The following is a 17,889-nucleotide window of genomic DNA, read 5'->3' on the forward strand; positions in this document are numbered from 1 at the left end:
CTTTCGCCTGAGGGTCTCTGGGGTTTCAAGGGGAGGTTTGCAGCATGGACTCCCCTGTCCCGTAGCAGGACCCACCTGGGGACACGGCCACAAGCCCTGCCCGACCCAGCCCACCCACCCAAAACCCAGTGAAGGTGCCAGGGGTCACACTCACAGATAGGTTTCACCCTATATTTGCTTCCCTACAAATTAAGCCCTTTTCCTCTTCCCACTTTGATGGAGTCATGGCTGGAGGCAGCCAAGAGCCACAAGACCGGAGCTGAGGTCCCACCTGTGCTGAGCAGAACACAACCACCTCCTCCCATCCCTATAGGGTCCCCTCTAACTCATCCTTTGCTCTTCTGTAGGGGTTGCCCTGCTCAGTTTTTCTTTCATTTCCCAAAAAAAAAGTTCTGCTTTCTGAAAGCACGTGGGAAGGAGACTTCAGACTTTCCACTGAAACTGGCTTTTTTCTCCTCCCGTGCTTCCCTAAGACTGTAATTCAAACAACTTTAATTGTAGGTTATTTTCTTTCTGAATTGCCCCTGTGGATCATTTATCCTCGTTTAGTGTAGCCATGGAGAGTACAATCTTATCTTTCAGCTCCAGCAATGCCGACAATTTCCTATCTTCTGACACCTTCTGCTCTTCACTGTGTTGGGGCTTTGTTATATAGTTGATTAAAGCAAAATTGCTTTCTTGCTGCAATTTTACTGCAATCTAACCCAGAAATGCCCAAAGAATCACAGCCATCTTTCATGGCGCTCATCTACTAGCTGCTATAAAAGTCCTCCCTGCGCAGTCTGGAGCACCTCTACCTCTGTGCAGCCCATAATGTTTGCCATCAATTAAATCTCCCCCCCCCCTCGACACTCCCCCAAGCTTTTCTAGGTGAGATACAGAAGATACTCAGCTGAGCCTGTGGCCGCTCACCGCCATCCCCTATTGTTCATTTTCTCCTATCGATAGAGAAATCCTTCTGCAGAAATTACTTTTTGCATTTGCATCCGGAAGCTTGTCCCAGCCCTCTCTGAACCTTTCTGGAAGGTTTTCAGCCCATTTTGCCTAGTCCTTCCTGGTGCTCCTTGATGGAGAGGAAGGTGGGGTCCCAGGTGAGGCTGACTGGGGTCCTTAAAGCCCAGTAGTGTCCTGATGGCTGCCCCCCTTCCTTCTCGTGGCTGGTATTTATTTTGTGTCATCTCAGGTGTCCTTGTAGCACCCTAGTGCATCCTGAAGGGTCTGGAGCTGCTTGGGAGCTCCTTCCATGGATGGCATCTGGAGGGATGTCCCCTATCCCCAAGCCACGTCCCCATGTAGGAGATGCAACAAATGGCATGGGTGTGTGCAGCACTCAGCATGATGAACCCCTGTTCCGCTTCGTCCCTCCATCAGCCTCCAAATGACCCAAATTTCATTGTCTGATCTGAGTTTCATTGCCTTCATTTTAGTTATAGACTTGTGCAGGGGTCGCCCCACTGAATCTGAGCTTGGTTGCCCTCGCCATGCCTGATCCTGCCCCACAGACAGATTTCTTGCCTTGATCTCCTCACTGTGAGCACCCCTGATGGTCTGGACTCTTGGCTGCCTTCAGCTCCCCTTGTTCAGGTCCCTTGGAGCTTGTTTCCATCCTGCCAGCCACTGCGTGCCCTCGCTTCCCCTTCCCTGGAGGAGCAGTGCACTTTTTGCTCCCTGGCAGAGCAAGCCTGCTTCCCATGGACATCCCAGGCATTTGGGGCCCCAATACAAGCTCGCTCCCTAGGCTAACAAAATGCAAAGAGAATAGCCTGAATGTGCCCCAGGCCAGCAAAAACGGGACACAGCAGTCCCTGCGTGCAATCAAGAGGGCCCATTTCCCTCCTTTTTTCCCCATTTCCCTACTTATTTATTAATTCCCCAAGGAGATGGAGTTAAAGCATCTCTCCAGCCCTCGCTTCAGGCATCGCCCAGCCGGTGCACGCTCACCCAGAGCAAGCCCTGCGCTAATCCATGGGTGCCACCTGCCGTCTACTGCTGATGGCATCGCCCACAAATTCACCTCTGCACCACGCAAGCTGCTCCAGATGTTTGGGTTTTCCCCTGTGCCTTCTCAGAGGCTTCCTGCTGCGACCCACAGGGAGCTGGGGAACAGCGGGGCTGTCCCCACGTGCCCTGCCCACGGCTGGATGGGGCTGCTCTTAATGAGAGCAGGAGGATAACGTTACTCCTTTCCTCGGGATAACGAGGTCAGGGAATAGCTCTCATGTATCTGTAACTGGAAACTTAATCTATTGGACCTGGTTTCCAAAAAAAAAAAAAAAATGGGTGGAGAAAAACATTACTGCAGGGCTGAGCTGGATGAAATAATTGCCTTTGAGAGAAACAACTTCAGGGTTGGGTCAGGGAGAGGGGAAAGCAGCACTTTGATTCCTCTTTGTCTGTCTTAGTCCTTTTCTGCCAAAAATCAGTGAGGCATCCTTCAGACTTCTGCCATAACACAGATGAAATCAGATACGCCAATAATTCTCACTGGATTCTGGTTTTGTTTGCATTGTGAATCGTTCCGTCCAAAATTACCTCTTCTGTCACAATGTTGGTATTGTTGGGAAGGACATTTCTCCTTAGGGGAAGAAAAAAAAAATCAGTTCAAACATTTTGACCATTTCTGACAGGAACATTTGAACATGTAGGAGGACGGGGGGGTTGCTAGAAATAACCAAACTGCCATTACCCGCCGGAGCTGAGATATGGAAAGCCACCTTTCTGCAAAATGAGAAAGTACATCTATACTCCTCACTACTACCCAAGGGTCCTTCCTTTCTCTCTCTCTCTCTTTTTTTTTTTTTTTCCCAGAAAGTGATTTTACATGCTTTTCTCTGGCTTTACAAACTTTTCCTTTGTCTCTCATTCCTTAGAGCACCACTTCAGTTCAACCTCTTCCTTTTATTTTTTTTTTTTTCTTCCACCTCTTTTGCTGCTCCTTGCTCCTCCATTGTTTTCTCACATTCCCTTGCACAGAATCACCTTGGTTTTTCCTACTGGCATTTCCCCCAGGCTCCAATTCTCCTATCAGCCAGCAACAACCCGTGATTTTGACTTGATGGTGGCAGGAGCTGCTGACCCCAGTAGCTCCGTCCTGCGGCTCCGTGTCCCCACGTCCAGCCTGCAGCGATGATGCTGAGCCATGTCCCCAGTTTAGCCGCTGTGTGGGACGAAGCCTTTTCAGCAGTCCCAGCCCCTCGTGCCCTGCCTGTAAGAAGAACCAGAGAGCCTTTCTGGTGACTCACCGGGATGGGTGTCACCTCCGTCCCAGGGGGCTGGCAGCTCTCCTGGAACAGCCCTGGGAGCAGCAGCAGCTCAGTTATCTCCTTAGGTTAATGGTGTTCCCTTCCCACCATTGTGCCTCTGGGGAGACGAGCTGCTGATCATCCGTGTGTAACCTAAGGGCCAGAGCTGCTCCTTAGGATGCTGCAAGGCAGGCAAGAAGCACTGACGACGGCAGCCTTACATAACATGGAAGCACACACATGCATATTGCACTGTGTTTGCTCATTCATCTCCTCCATGCATGCAACGCAAACAGCGTGACCCCGTGCTTAATGCAGCCTTGTAGAGCAGCGGCATTCTGGTGTGCAAGTACCCTGCGTGTGTGTCTACAAGCTGATTCGAGCCAGCTGAAGCACGGATCTGCGCTCTCACCAGCATGTCAAGGCATTAACCGACGTTATTCAGCATTTCTCAGCCCCGAGAGCAGCTGCAGTAGCGGAGTTTCACTGCTAGACGTCACCAAGCATTTCACGCTCTACCCTACATTTTCAGCTTTCCAATAATAGATTCAAAAGAAGGTGACTGCGAGCGAGACTTCTCGAGGCAAAGCTTTCTTCAAGTGCCAAAGTGTATCAATAAATACATCAAAATAACAGGGATGTCTTAAATGCTTCCAGTTGCAAGAAGACAGCTCAAAGATGACACACACACACGAAAGGACGATGCCTCCTTGCTGCTCTGCTGTGGGAAAAAAGAACAGGAACTTCGTATGATGATTTTCTTCCTCTGCTTGTTTTGAATCCCACGCTTTCTGCCCTGCTTTAGCTGAAGTCTCAGAGAATAACCCAGATTGATGCGTGCCAGGAGAAAAGATGGGTCTCGAGTGAAGGGGAAGTGTGGGGATTGTGAGTTACTCTGGAAAATCTGTGTCCGAGTTCCGCTTTCCACTCACAAGGTCAGGAATCACTGTACAAGCAAAAAAACATCCCCCAAAAAACAAGTGGAACACTTGCCTCGGGAATAAAACCCTTTTCTTACCATCAAGCTGCTATGTTGCACCCACTGGTGGCAACTCCTATTTTTCTAAACAGCTCCTCTAAAAGTGTGACCTGTTACAAGAGGACATACTTGTGCCCAGTGAGAGAACAGCTTTTTCTCCATGGTGCTAGCCATGGATACCTGAGACACTGGCAAAATACATCAGGGAATCTGTAGAAACCCAAAAGCTCCCCAAAAGACTCTCAAAGACTACAGCAGGCTTCAGGTGGGGTCCGTGACCACAGTGATCTTCTGCTTTTGTTCCTTGTGTTGTACGCTCTGCCTCAACCACAAAACCACAGGGCAACTCCATCTGTGGGGCACCTTCGTTACTCGCTCTGGGTAATCAGAGCCCTCGAGGGAAACCCCAGTGGCTGCTCCCTGCTCTCTGGCGGAGCAAAGCTCCTGGCGAGCAGGGCAGCATGTCCCGGGATTGTCCCCAGGATGGAGCCAGAGCAGTGCAAACGTGACAGATGAATTACGCAACGGTGGGGAGAAGATAAAGGGAAACAACCGTGTGCCCAAGCCTTCTGCTAACTTCGGCCCAGGCCTCCGGCAGCATGAGTCACGGTGAGCTGCCATGGTTACGAAACAAGTATTACTGTGCAGATACAAACCATGCTCGGAGGCAAGTACATCGCTAACTAGCTCCAAACTTGGAAAACACTCGAGTGTAGGTAAGGCCTAATGCCGAGTGGGTGTCTGCGAAAATGAGAGCTCCAGCAAAATCCTCGGGAGCAGGCAAAACAGCATGCAGAAAGCAGAAGGAAGGAGAGCACCATGTGAAATCTTGCTTTCTGCTTCTTTTTCCCTATTCCTTCTGGTTTTCTAGAGCTACTGTGAGGACCGTTCCAGGGAACAACAAACACGGGGAGAAAAGAGGATGTTTCTGCGCCATGGCAAGAAAACAAATAGTAGTGTCACAGATGATTCAGCTGGCAAGAATAGTGAGTCATGGAAATGCACCATGGAAATGCTCAAGCGCAGGATACACGGCACAGTGGAACATATGATGCAGATCGAGTTCAGTATCACGGCATCCTTGGAGAGCCATGGCCAGCCAGGGTTGGGCACAGCCTGAAGGTTTCTCTGCTGTGACCTCAGCAGATCCTAAGCCCGCGATCATCATCATCAAAGCCCTGAAGCGCTCAAGCAGCAATTTCATCCGCTTCAACTGAGTAGCAGGGCTTCCGTGAAAAAGGTGTGTCTGATCCTCCTTTTCACTCCTTGAGTCACGCCAACAATGAAAGGACTCAGATTCTGTTTGCTAGCAATCAGCTGAGGATAACGAGGTGAAGCGATCCGGGGTGCAACGTCAAAGAGCTGCTCCAAGTGAAGCCAGTGAGCCAGGGTACAATTAGCGTGGCCGCTGCACCCTGGGCAAAGAAGCTTCTGCAATGGGATTTAATGGCTGGGAAGCTTTGCCTGGAAAGGGAAACAACTGCTGGTTGCATTAACATCCTCCCAGAGCCCCTTTTGTGGGAGGGGAGAAGCTAGGCAATCTTTGGATGATTTTGGGAGTCCTGAGCATGCAGAGATCTCTGGAGTGGAGACAGAGGACTCAGCAAAAAGCAGAAAATGTGCTCTTGAGGGATTTTCTTTATTCTTATATTTTTTTCAGCATCCTTCTGTGCTGTTGTGTTCCAGTCTCCTGCAAATCTCCCCGCCTTGGAGGTGTGTTAAAGTGTTCAGCAGCACACTCCAACTGTGTGCCAGCCCAGGAGGGAGAGCAGCCAGAGATCTGCTTTTATGTCAGCTAAATTGCGTTTACCATCAGCTGGGGTCACCAGCGCAGTACAAAGCAACCCGAGCATAAGTAGTAGGTCTGACCCAATATCTTTACTATACAAGAAGGGAAATAAAGAGAAAATTTAGGTGACCAGCCCAAAGTTCACCCGGCAAGCCTTGAGGTGCAACCACAACTATTTCTAGGGGTGCTTGGCAGGTCCAGTGAACCAGGAGTGAATTTCTGAGCTTTTTGCACCCAGTTCCACCACTGACCTGGGGCAAATGCCTTCGCTTCTTGTGGCCTCAGCTTCAGATCTGTGCAATCAGAAGGGCAGAGCCCTGCACTTGAAAAAACACAAGTGTTTTATTTATTTTTTATTGTTTGTTTATCAACAAGTAGGCTTGTGTGCTGGCAGTCTGCAGCCCTAACCACAAGCAGACCTCAGGCAGGCGCGCAGGACGAGGCTGCTCTTATGAGGGGCTTTCGCAGCGTTTTCCCATTTATTATTTACTGCAAAACTTCACATGCTGCATTGTCCTTTCATAAAAAACACAATACTTTTGCCAAGTAAACTCCATGCAGAAATCTAAGGCAAGGGGAAAAGACACGCAGGCAGGTGACAATTGATAAAATTGTTTAAACTTAATTGTGTGGCAGAGGGAAAAAAATAAAACACATTGGTCTTTCAGGGGTGCAGGTTACCTATTTGTGTCTTAAAGGGGAGCACTTTGGGACGGATTTGGGGTTGCAGCAACACTCGCAGCTGCTGTTGAAGGGGGGGTGAAACTCTTTAATTATATGGCTGTGAAAATCGTGGTCTTGCAAGAGTGATGAATATGCAGGGTAGCAGGGCCCCCAGCCTGCCTGCACAGCTATCTGCTGGCATTTTTATTGAGAACGAAGGCCAGGAGCGAGGTCGCAGCTTGGCGGGGCGCAGAGGCGCCTTCACCCTCCTCACCTCAGAGCCCTGAGGGGGGGGGCTCTGTGGAGACAGAGCTGCCTGCGAGAGCACCTGCGAGAGCTGCGAGCCTCGGACGCCTTCCTTCACCCTCCCACCCCCCTACAGCACCCAGCCGGCTCCCCCAGCCCCATTCCAGCCCCAGGACCACAGCCTTGAGACGCTGTCACCCAACACCCCCATCCCCGACCCCAGCACAAGATGGCGCCTGAGGGGAGGGAGGGAGGGAGGGAGGAGGGGGGGGGAGAGAGCGGCGATCCCGCCCCGCCCGCCCCCCCCCCACGTGACCGCGCCTCCCCCGCCCCCGGCGGGGCCCCGAAGTCTCGCGAGAGCCGGCGGCGGCGGCGGCGCTGCGGTAGGAGGTCGGCGGAGAAGGACGGGGACGGAGCCGCCTCCCGCTCGCCCCCGGCCCCGACCAGCAGGAGGAGGATGTCCCGCTCCGGGCCGCTCCCCGCCGCCTTCTCCCTGCTGCTGCTCACGGCCGCCCTGCTGCCGGCGCCCTCCGCCGCGCAGAACGGTGAGGGTGAAGGGCGGGGGGGTGGCGGTGAGGGGAGGGGGGGGGGGGGGCGCGTTGCTATGGGGCCGCTCCGTTGCTATGGGGCCGCCGGTTGCTAAGGGGGAGGCTACGGCGGGGGACGAGGGTCAAAAAGGTGCGGGAGGCGAAAGCGGGGGGTGCTGAGGGGAGGTTTGGAGGGGATTTGGGGGGCTCCGGCCCCGCTGGGAGGGGGGAGGACGGAGCTGGGGGCCCCCTATCTCTCAGTCCCTTTCCCCCCCAAGCCGCTTCCTGAGGTGATTTGTGCTCGGGGGGCTGGAACATCGCCTCCCGCCCACCGAACCCGCATCTGCCGAGCTGCTCTCGCTGGTTTCTAATGCAATAAAGTCGTAGTTCCTTAGCAACTGGGAGGAAAAAGGGGGAAAAAAAAAAAAAGAAAGAAAACCCTTCTCTGTTCCTTATAGGATAGTCTGAGCTAAATCTAGCACGGCATGCCTCCTCCCCGATGAGCTTGCAGCCAAGTGCATGGCAATTAGTGGCAGAACGAAGTGGGGCCAAGAGGCTGGCCTAAATCAGCGCTTGGAGGAAGATCCTGCAGAGCTTAGAGAAATGTGCAGCTTACCAGGGGATCCGCAGGCCAGAGGCAGCCGTAAGTCAGGCTCTGCGTGCTCCGGAGCTGCCTCAGCGCTGCCTTGCTGCCGGCAGGCTTCTCGTGCAGACCTGTGGTGAAGCTAATGTAAGGGCAGGGAGCCTGGCTCCTGAGCTGGAGGTTTATCGTGCAGTGGGGAAATCTTCCCCAAATGAAACCATACCTCAGTAATACACTGACCCCAAGATGTGTTTGCGTTGTTCCGTCCTCCCCTCCTCATCCTTTCTGCTCTGCAGATACTGTGCTGTCCTAGCTTCCTTCTCCTGAGGTGGGTCTTGCTTTGCAGCCTGGGGTCAGCCTCATCGGCTGTTTGCTCAAGGAAAAAAGGCACTGAGGCCTTTCTGCATATCTGGCCATGGTGGTAGACAAGCAGATTTAAGAAATAATGGCCCAAAGACCCCAGATTGGAATGACTGCCTCAATATATTTGGATTTTGCAGTCTGAAAGCAGAGCTGAGCTCCATGTCTGACTGTTAACCACCCAGGAGAAGCTTTGGCACCCACGCTGTGCGAATGAAGCCTGTAGGCTTTCTGCAATGTGGGGGCCTTTCCGAAGGAGCCGCAAAGGCTCTGGGCAAATTTTGCTGGTGTTCAGTGGGAGCTGGGGACCTGGATCCCCAGCATACAGCAGGTTGGGCTGCCTGGTGGACATCAAGGTTCTCAGCTGCAGAGATGCTGTCTGCTCCCTGAGGTAGTTGTGCTATTGAAACACCATTTTGGCAGGGTTAACCTGCCCGTGTTGTGTTCCCTGTGGTGTTCAGGTGAAGCGAGGTGAGTGGTCTCCTGCCCCGTGGTGAGTAAAGTGGGTCTTGTGCCTGAAGCTGTTCTGTGCTGGGTTTGCCAGCAAGGTGTGAAATGCTGGCAGCTGGTTGTGCCTTGAGGTGAGACTACAGCCCCCGGGTGTGTCCTGAAAGCTCCTTTTGTGTTTGGTGAACGGGGGTTGCCCTAGCAAGCAAAGGGTGGGGGAGCATCAGTGCTGAGGTGGGAATTTACACAGGTGAGTGAAAATCTTCTTGGCAAGGACTGGAGCACTTGAAAGTCAAGTGGGAGGTGGAGGTCCTTCTGCAAAAGGCTTATTGCTGCTGCAGCTGAATTTTTGTCCCCAATTTGAATGCTGCCGTAACAGAGGGAAACAAATTTAAAGCTTGGAGGTCAGGCTCTGCCATGGAGGAACTAATTTCTTTCTGCAAATAGTGGCCAACGAGCTGCTTAAAGAAACAATTCTTTTTTGCTTTGTTGTGAGGGAATGGTACAGCTGGTTCCTGGGTTGTGTGCGCTCCTTGTAAGCCATTAGAAAAATTATAAATTACGTGATTTGAGCAGATGTGGAAGTCTGTCAGGGGCCACTCCCTGGAAAAAAAAAAGATCTGAATGTTGACAGGGGTGTGCTGTGAGGCATGTGGAGGATAAGAACCTCGTTACCTGTTACTGGTCCATAGCCATTGCGGCATCGAGAGGTGATGCCAAGGGCTGTGCAACACACAGGATGGCCAAGTTTGGGTCAGAGAAGGAACAGTGAGTGCTTACTGAGCTGCAGGACACGCATGGCGTGTGGTGGAAACCGCTCGCATGGCCCAAAAAAATACACAGAGGAGTCCTGCCCGTTGGGAGCAGCCTCTTTGCTGCTGCTGACCAGGGATCGCTGCAGAGCAGCCAGTGGTTTTTCTAGAATTAGTGCAATTCGGCACATTTTAAATTAGCACTGTCTATAGATTTAAGCTTATGAAACTGGAAGCAGGTTTCTGGCGTTTGCGTGGATTATTTTCAGAGCTCTTGCATAAACGCCCAAAGGTCACAGAAGAAGTCGTGTGTCAGAAAGGGAACTTTTCCTGGGGATTCCTCTGCGAAACGTGTCGGGTTCCTCGAGGTTGCGTTTCGGGTGCTGCCCGTCACGTGCACCCCAAGTGTGGGTTAATGAAGTGACAGAGCAGGGGCCTAGAGGAGAGATGAGGAGGAACAGCTGGAAAAAGTCAGCCTGTCAAGAAGGTCTGTGTAGACCTGTGGTTTCCAACTGGTATTTGCTGGAAGATCACTTGAAAACAGACGGAGTCCTCCTTATGGGAAGATGCTTGACTCGCCTCTTCGGTGATGAATTCAGTGCCCTCTCTGCTTGCTGGCTTTTGACCTTTGCAATCTATTTGTTTCTCCAGCTGCTCCTTTAAAAATAAAGGCTTCAGGATATGAGGGCTTTCACCTTGGAGCCTTTGGTTTTAAAGGAGCGTGGCTGTATTTTTACCGATGCTCAGGCTGACCCTGTTAAATTTGCAGTTGACCCCACCAGGTGAGCCGAATTGCTATTTTCCAGCTCTTCCTTTTAAAAGATCTGGTCTGGCAAAGCATGGTTAAAACAGACTTAATCGTGTCTTGTCTACAAGAGAAAATCCTTAAACGTCGCATCTTTAAAACCGTGAGTGTTATTTCTGACTGTGGCTTCTCATCCATTTCGCAGTGACACGATTTTAATGGTCCCCAGATAAAACCAAGGAACAGTTTCGTACAGCGCTTACGGAGCGCGAGTGTGGGCTGAGCAGCGAGGAGAGTGTGCAGAGCTCTGTTCCCTTCCCCACCATCTCTATTCTCCTTCCTCCTACAACTCCCGCATAGGAAACTTAGATACAAGCAACGTGACTAATGTATACGCTGGAAAACTGCATCCAATTCTAGCAGATCTCTGAAGGGTGAAGAGATGCCGACTGCTGGTACACTTCAACAAGGGCTTTGATTGTGTCAAGGAGTGGAGAGCTGCTGGAAGTACTTGAAATGATGCTGGCTGTCCTCGCAGCACAATGCTGCACGAAGACTGCTGGTTGCAGTGGTGAATGAGGTGCATTCTCTCCTTCACAATGAGCTGTTTCTTTAGCTCTAAGTACTACTTTAGGGGAGGCAATTGTAAGAACTTGCATTGTAAAGGACAATGCCAGCCTGTGATTCATCTGGTTGTAAAGCCCAGCCTTCAAACGAGTGCTGGAAGTGTTGCAGCTCCCATTGAGGAGCCTCTTAACACTGGAAGTTAGATAAACTGTTTCTGCTTATCCATTAGCTGGAAAGGTCTCCCATAAATCCATCCTAAACCTGCTTTCCTGTCAGTAGGCTTCTTATTCCCTAAACCTGTGCAATCTAGAGAAGGGAGCAGGGTATTTCCTTCTCACCAGCGATTGCTTTCTGTACTTCTGGGGGTCAATTGTCGCAGACATTCACCATAAGTAGTATTTTCCTGACTGTTCCCGGTGCTTTCCTGTGGGTTTCCTTAAACCACGTGTCCTGGAGTGTGACGTGTGGACCTGGCCACGGTTCCAGCTGGGAAAGGACCAAGGCTTGGCGGCATGGAAGGATCGCTCGGTGCCTCTTGCAGATGGTGCTCCTGTTTGCAGCATGGGGCAAACGGTGGCTTTACAGCACGGTGGGATCCTTCCCAGTGGTCAGTCAGGTTGCACGACTGCTACTTCGTGCTCTTTGACTGCCTAGAACCCGGTAGTTCTTGGCTGTGCTCATTAAATGGCACTGTACCTACTCCTGGTGCCTTCCTTCCTGTTTTCAGAAGTTCCATTTTGTCCTCTGGAACCCACCCCTACCTCAGCTTGCTGTGGTTTGATCAGCTTAAATGATGCTCTACCCATCACTTACCTTATTTATTCCATTTTCCACCTACTTGTTCACTGTTCCACATTAACAAGCACATACCTGACATGCAAAGCTATGTCAGTGACATCTTATTTTTGGTTAGGAGGCTCTTGCAGGGGGCAGCTCCTCGGGGACCGGGTTGTGCTTGGGCTGCTGCCCCTGGGTGTGAAGGTTTGGGATTGTGTCCTATACACAGCCTGGTAGGTGCTTGAGGATGGCCGTTGTGTAGTCAGTGCAATTAAAACAAGCTGCTTAGCTGCGTTTTGTAATGTTGTAGGGAGTTGGCAGGGTTTTTTACCCTGTTAATGCTAGAATGTGGAACTGGCTTGTGTGAAGTTGGAGGGGGGAGAGTCAAAGGACAACAGTCCTTGGCTGTTATCAAAGGTCTGTGTCAGAAAATAATATCTAGTTATTAAAACCATGATAATGGCCTGAAACATCACTTATGTTCCTTTAAAAACAAACACTTCCTTGATGTGGAATACATTTTCACTCTACGTTAAACTTCTTTTTTCTGCTACCTTGCACCGCACCATTTCTTTTGGTGCTGTAAGTGAGAGGGTCTAATTAAATCTAAATATAATTTCAGCCTGGATTGAATGTCTTGGGAGTATTTATCCCCTACTAAGATAACTACTGTAGACTTTTAAAAATTCATGCCCTCTTGATGAGCTTGAAGCTTTTTTGGGTCATCTGTGTGGTTGAAGTCACCACTTAAGCGCTGACGCAAACTCATTCAAGCAAAAAGACAATAACTTCTGCAGCCGTGAAGGGTTCTTCATCATGCGTTGTCAGAAGCCAGAGATGTCTGCTATCATTAAGAAATAGAAGTTCTTGAGAGTGAGATTTTTATTCTTTCCCCCCCTGTTCCCATTTCCACATGGTGGAAAACGACACCACGATGGCAGCGTAGTATTTCGGCCGCTGGAAGGCGTGGGGCAAAGCGTCAACGCTGGGCTCTGGTCCTGGGTAAATTCAACCCCAAATGGAGCTGCTGGGGAGCGATGGGGTAGGGCAGCCTTTGTCCTTAGTGGCTTTGATGTTGGAAAGGGGCAGGGCACTGAGGATTTTGTTCTGCAGCTGCTTGTGGGGAGGCAGAGGCACCGTGTCTGTCCTGCAGTTTTTGAAGGTGTGCTTGGGACTTCAGTACATAGATGTAATCTCAGACCTGCCTTGGGAACGCTGTGTTCGTGTAAACTGGGGTGGTTTTGCTATCAGATCGGAAGCCTTTTTATACACCAAAAAAAAAAAAAAAACGAAAGGGGTGTCTGAAAGATCAAATCTTGCAGCTGAGGAGGAGCACTGTCCCAGGCAGCACCAGGCTAAACGCATCTGCATCGTGAGCCCTTGTTATAGAAGAAAATTAAATAACGATGCCCTGTTCTGGTATGAATAAAGGGGGGAAAGTCTTAGAGTGTTCTAATTCCTATAGGCTTCTTTTACAGTCCATAGTTTCAAATATGACATCAAGGAATCTGTTAAGCCGAAGTGCTGCTTAGAGCAGCTGAGTGGTGTAGCTGCTTCCCCCATTACCTGAATCACTTCTAGTCTGTGATGATGAAGGGGCCATAGAGACTCTCCCTAGAGCTTGTGTACCTTGGACACCTCAAATGAAAACATCTTCTAAGGTGGATATTGAAGGTGGGAGAAAAGGAGAGGACTGTTACGGATGTGAAAAGGGACGATGTGAAAAGGTGCCGCCAGGCCAGAACTCCAAATAGGAGAAAAAGTCCTGGGGAAAAGGATTTAATTCTGGGAGGTTGGCACAACTGACAAAATATATTTGAAGCGAAAACCAGAGGGAATTGTATTTAAATGCCTAGAAAGGGAGCTCGACGATGATTTTAGCAAAGCAGTAGGCTCCCAGCAGGCTTCGTAGCAAACCAAAGGCAGACTGAAATAGTCCAGCGAAGGCATTCAGCAGGAGTTTGAAGGAACACATGCTTGGGTATATTTTTAAAAAGCAAGCGGATGCCATAGTGACTGACTGCTGCGGGATTTTTTTGGCCTGGTTTATGTTAGGAGAGCTTTGTGGTGGTGAGCTGGAATAATCCACCTTAGCAGGTTCGGTTTGGAAGTGTGGAAGTGTTTCGGTTCCCATCATACTCATTCAAAACTCGTAAAGAATTAAGTGATGCTCAGCTGGCTGCAGGTTGAAGTCCAGCTGCTCTGTTACTTCTAGCCTTGTTAAAATCACCCCAGTTTTGTGATGTTAAGCAGCTTTTGCCTTTGTGATGCCAAAAGTGGTGCTTAATGACAGACTTGAGTGGAAATGCTGGAGATAAGGACTGCCATGAGGAAAATGTGGAATGAATCTGACAGTCCAGACCCTAAAAGAGAAATGAAGATTGCCCTGGTGTGCTACTTCTCGTTGTTAATTCCTGCTTGAGGTGCCCTCGCCTCTGTGTACAAACAAGTTACCTCTCAGGGAGCTCAATATTGTTTCCTCCTCTCTCTGTTGCATTAAGCATCCCAGGTCGTCGTTGGCTGACATTTTATACTATGACACTTTATCTTTCTGATTTGATGCAGGCAGCTTAATTTCCACCTGTGATAGGTTGTCTTAATGACTCCAGGCTGCAAACTGGGAGCTCAGAATTTGGAGGTGCTGTTGTGTTCAGCGTTTGCCTACGGTAAAGCAAGCTCCGCAGCGAGCTGCTTCCTTTTAACGACTGCCAGGCTGCATAACCAGTGGGTGCTGCTGAGGCTTACCACTTTGTTGAAGAGAGGTGCCTCGGGGAAGCTTTTCTGAGTCTTGAAGCAGCTGAACATCGAGGGCTTGTGACTCAGAGCCGGGCTGTACATCCGTGTGTCTTCAGAAGTCTCCTGGATGGGCTCCTCTTTGCTCCTTAGGTACAGTGGGAAGCTGGGGCTTGCCTGGACTCCCCCCAAAGCCCCTTGTATCTTCATGCTGGGGAACAAAAAAAAAAAAAGGTCTGACAAAGTGGGCAGAAGTGTTACTGGCTGCTCTGTACACATCCCATCAGAAAGGAGTGCACTTAATTGAACCTCTTGGTACAATCCCAGCGCACTTCAGGTGGACTGGAGGACTTGCTGCTGGTATTTCCAAAGAGCAGGTGAACGGGTTGGCTTTGCCTCTTGGTTGAAAAAACAGACATTGTGGGTGTCAGCAGAGAGCTTTTCATTTGTACGATTGCTCTGCGAGAAATCCATGGATTGCCACTTTGGTTTGCTGTAAAACGCGGTGTGTTTGGTACTTGGGGCTTTCTGTAACCTAGAAACCTGCGCTGCCAATCGGCCCTGTTTGGTTTGTTTTATCCTGGGTTCTTCACCAAGCCTTACCTCTCTGGTGTAGGCCTGGGAATGTCCATTTGTCTCTGCTCTGACCCCAGTGTTCTCAGAATTACCCCAAATAAGTCTCATTTCACAAAACGTTTCTCCCTTCTACTGCATTTGGGCTTGTTTCAGTTGCTCACCAGCTCCCATCATATGTTTTATAAAAGTCTGGATTGCCTTCACCTTTGGATTCTGTCCCCAGCAGAAGTGCTGTCACCTCTACCTCCTGCACTTGGGGAACTGTTTGAGCTTTACCCTATTTGTGCCAATTTGTTTTTTTTATGCAAAGCACTTGGGATGACACGAGTACCTGAGTGTGGGTGTGCTGTACCGAGTGCTTTTCTTGTTGGCACACATGGCAGTAGTGCAAATGGCTTCGTCTCCCTCCAGGAGCACTCTTCTTCTTTCCACATTTCCTTCTATTGTGTTATTTGTGTTTAGATAGGGTGCAGTGCAAATCTTTGTGTTCTTTTGGTACCTTTGGCAGGAGAAGCAGTGTGAAATAAGGCCAGGTTCTCCTGCTGAAGTGGATGGGACAGTTCATGTCTCTTCAGGGCACTGAACCTGATGTGAGACGAAGACACCACTGGTTGGTTTTCACTTCTACTGACGGGTGTTTCAGTGCCGTGCTGGAAGTGATGAGGTGCTCAGCTTGCTCTCACTTGCTCTCACATAACAGAACGAGTTAGGTCTAAGCAAAGCTCATGGAGCTCCTATTTTTAGTGCTACCAGGATCAACGTGGTGACCTCCAGCCTGAGCCATGTGGAGGAAGAAGGAAGTAATTTCTGAATCCCAGGAAGGACCTTGTTGTGAGAAAGGAGCAGAAAAGGCAGGAGAGAGAGAACCAGCTCTTAAGCAGCTATAAATACCAGTCAAGGCACGAATGGCAGAAGGGGCTGGATGAACGAAGTGCTGCTTAGCTCTTTTCCCTCGTACTTTCATCTTCTCAAATCTTGCTTTAAGTAGATCCAGAAGGGTGTGGGGCTTCCTAGTATTCAGTGAGTAAACGTCTGAGTTACAATGGCTCGTCAGTGGCCTACATTCAGATTTTTCAGCAAAATCACGTTTTTTTGTTGTCCCTTTATGCTTCATCTAGGCAGCAAATTAACAGGGCAGGGATTTATCCTGTTCCTTCCACAGCACCAAGCGAATGCTTCGTCTGCTGCTGCTCTCCAGTTCTCTGACAAAAAGATTTCCCAAAGGGTTTTTCGAAATACTACGCTGTTGTCCTCTTTTGAACTGAATCAGAGCCTCTTGGAGATGGAAAATTACTAAATAAAGGTTTTTCGTTCTTTATTTTTTTTTTGGAAAATGTAAACTTGCCCTGAGATGGCTGTGAAAATGTCACCTCTGGTTTAGGAGATCCCTCAGCAGCAGACCCTGGAAGGCTGGCAGATGAGGACTGCGTTTGCCTTGTTCTGACATTCTTCTCATAACTGCTGCAGTGAAGGGCCCAATGCAGGACAAATGCTGCGCATGCTTTGGTCTGACCTCCAGGAAGGTATTTAAAAGATGTCTTTGTTAAATAACTGCACAGCTGAATGGGGTCTTCGGTTCAAGAGCTGTGAGACTACTTAATGCAGCCCTCGTGTTACCTACCACAGCTCTTCAGGAATGCTGTGATAAAAACAAGTGAAGAACTATCTCTTCACTTGAGCTTGGGGAGAGGATTCCAAATAGAAACCAACAGAATTGTTTAGGTCACCATTCACGTATTCAACCACCACAGAATCTCTAAAATGTGGTTAAATACTTTTTAAATAAATCTGAGCTGAATTTGGATCCTGTGTACCTTGAGTAGGCTGCACTTGAGCTCTTTGGACAGCTCAGGCACGAGAGATCTCACCCCTGACTTCTGTGGAGTGCTCTTTTCTTTCATCTCATTGCTTTTAGGGTGAAGTCACCTTAAATCCTTGATTTCCCAGCTTCTAAATTTTTATTCCCATCAAGGCATGTCTGCGTAATGCATAGTGTCAGTGATGTGCTGGTACTTTGGCTGAGTTCAGACAGAAGAGTTTTTCCATTTAATCTTTAAATACTTGCTGAACTGTTGCAGGGTTTCATTTCTTAGGTTTTTGCAGAAGCCTTCGAGCAGATACAGATGAAAACAAACAAAAACCTATAATTAGTACAGGTAACACAATGTTATTCTGTAAATTTTTTCCCTTATCCTGAACAAAGAACAGGTTTCTGGCAGTATTTTGTGTCAGCTCCCTTTATTCCTCCTGCTTCTAAGCTGGAAGACAGACTCTGGAAAACCCAGCAGCTCCATACAGGATCCTTTTATCCATGCCTGACGTGTCTGGGGGTTAGTCACCTTCCTGCACATCCCTTGTGTGAGGCGTGGGGAGCAGATCTCAGTAGCTGAGTGCGCTGGGAGGGAGCCTTGGGCTGCAGGAAGGTGATTTCTGCGGGGGGGATTAGGAGGCACGGCGTGGGGCATCACCAGCAAGGCTCGCATTAACCTTGGCTCATGCTCAACTTGAATTTCAGCTCCTAAATAGCGATGTTTGCTGCTGCGGAGGAGCTGCCCTCAGAAGTTTATTTCTGTACCCATAATCTAAGCAGTGTCAGTAGGCCGTGTGAGATCAAACCCCCGGTCCAAGGAAGGATCCGATTTGTGACGCAGCCCCGGTGCAGCTGCATGTGCTGGCACGAAGCAGTGGGAAGGGCAAAGCTATTTCTACTGGTATGTCCTACATACGAGCCACGAGTGGTGGTAGACAGCCTGGTAGGGCTGTTTGAGTTCGCAAAGCCTCGCTGTGGTCAGGGGTGTGTTAGTGGAGCACCAGGCCTGCCGAAACAGGGAGAAGCTGAACTGTGCTGGAGAAATGCCTTGGGGGGGAGAGAAACATCCAGAAATGCACCTTAGGGACGAGCT

General features: G+C 49.7%; 1 protein-coding gene across 1 annotated transcript in view; it reads left to right on the forward strand.

Moving 5' to 3' along the window:
- Positions 1-7,295: 7,295 nt before the first annotated feature.
- NPTN (neuroplastin) overlaps positions 7,296-17,889 on the forward strand; it is a 51,041-nt gene continuing 40,447 nt past the window's right edge. Inside the window, exon 1 of the mRNA XM_082769028.1 lies at positions 7,296-7,464. Within this exon, the coding sequence (XP_082625154.1) occupies positions 7,377-7,464 (88 nt within the window). The 5' untranslated portion in view covers positions 7,296-7,376. The remainder of the gene's footprint in view (positions 7,465-17,889) is intronic.

Source organism: Aythya marila (genome assembly GCF_965140915.1).
Source record: "Aythya marila genome assembly, chromosome: 11".
NCBI lineage: Eukaryota > Metazoa > Chordata > Aves > Anseriformes > Anatidae > Aythya > Aythya marila.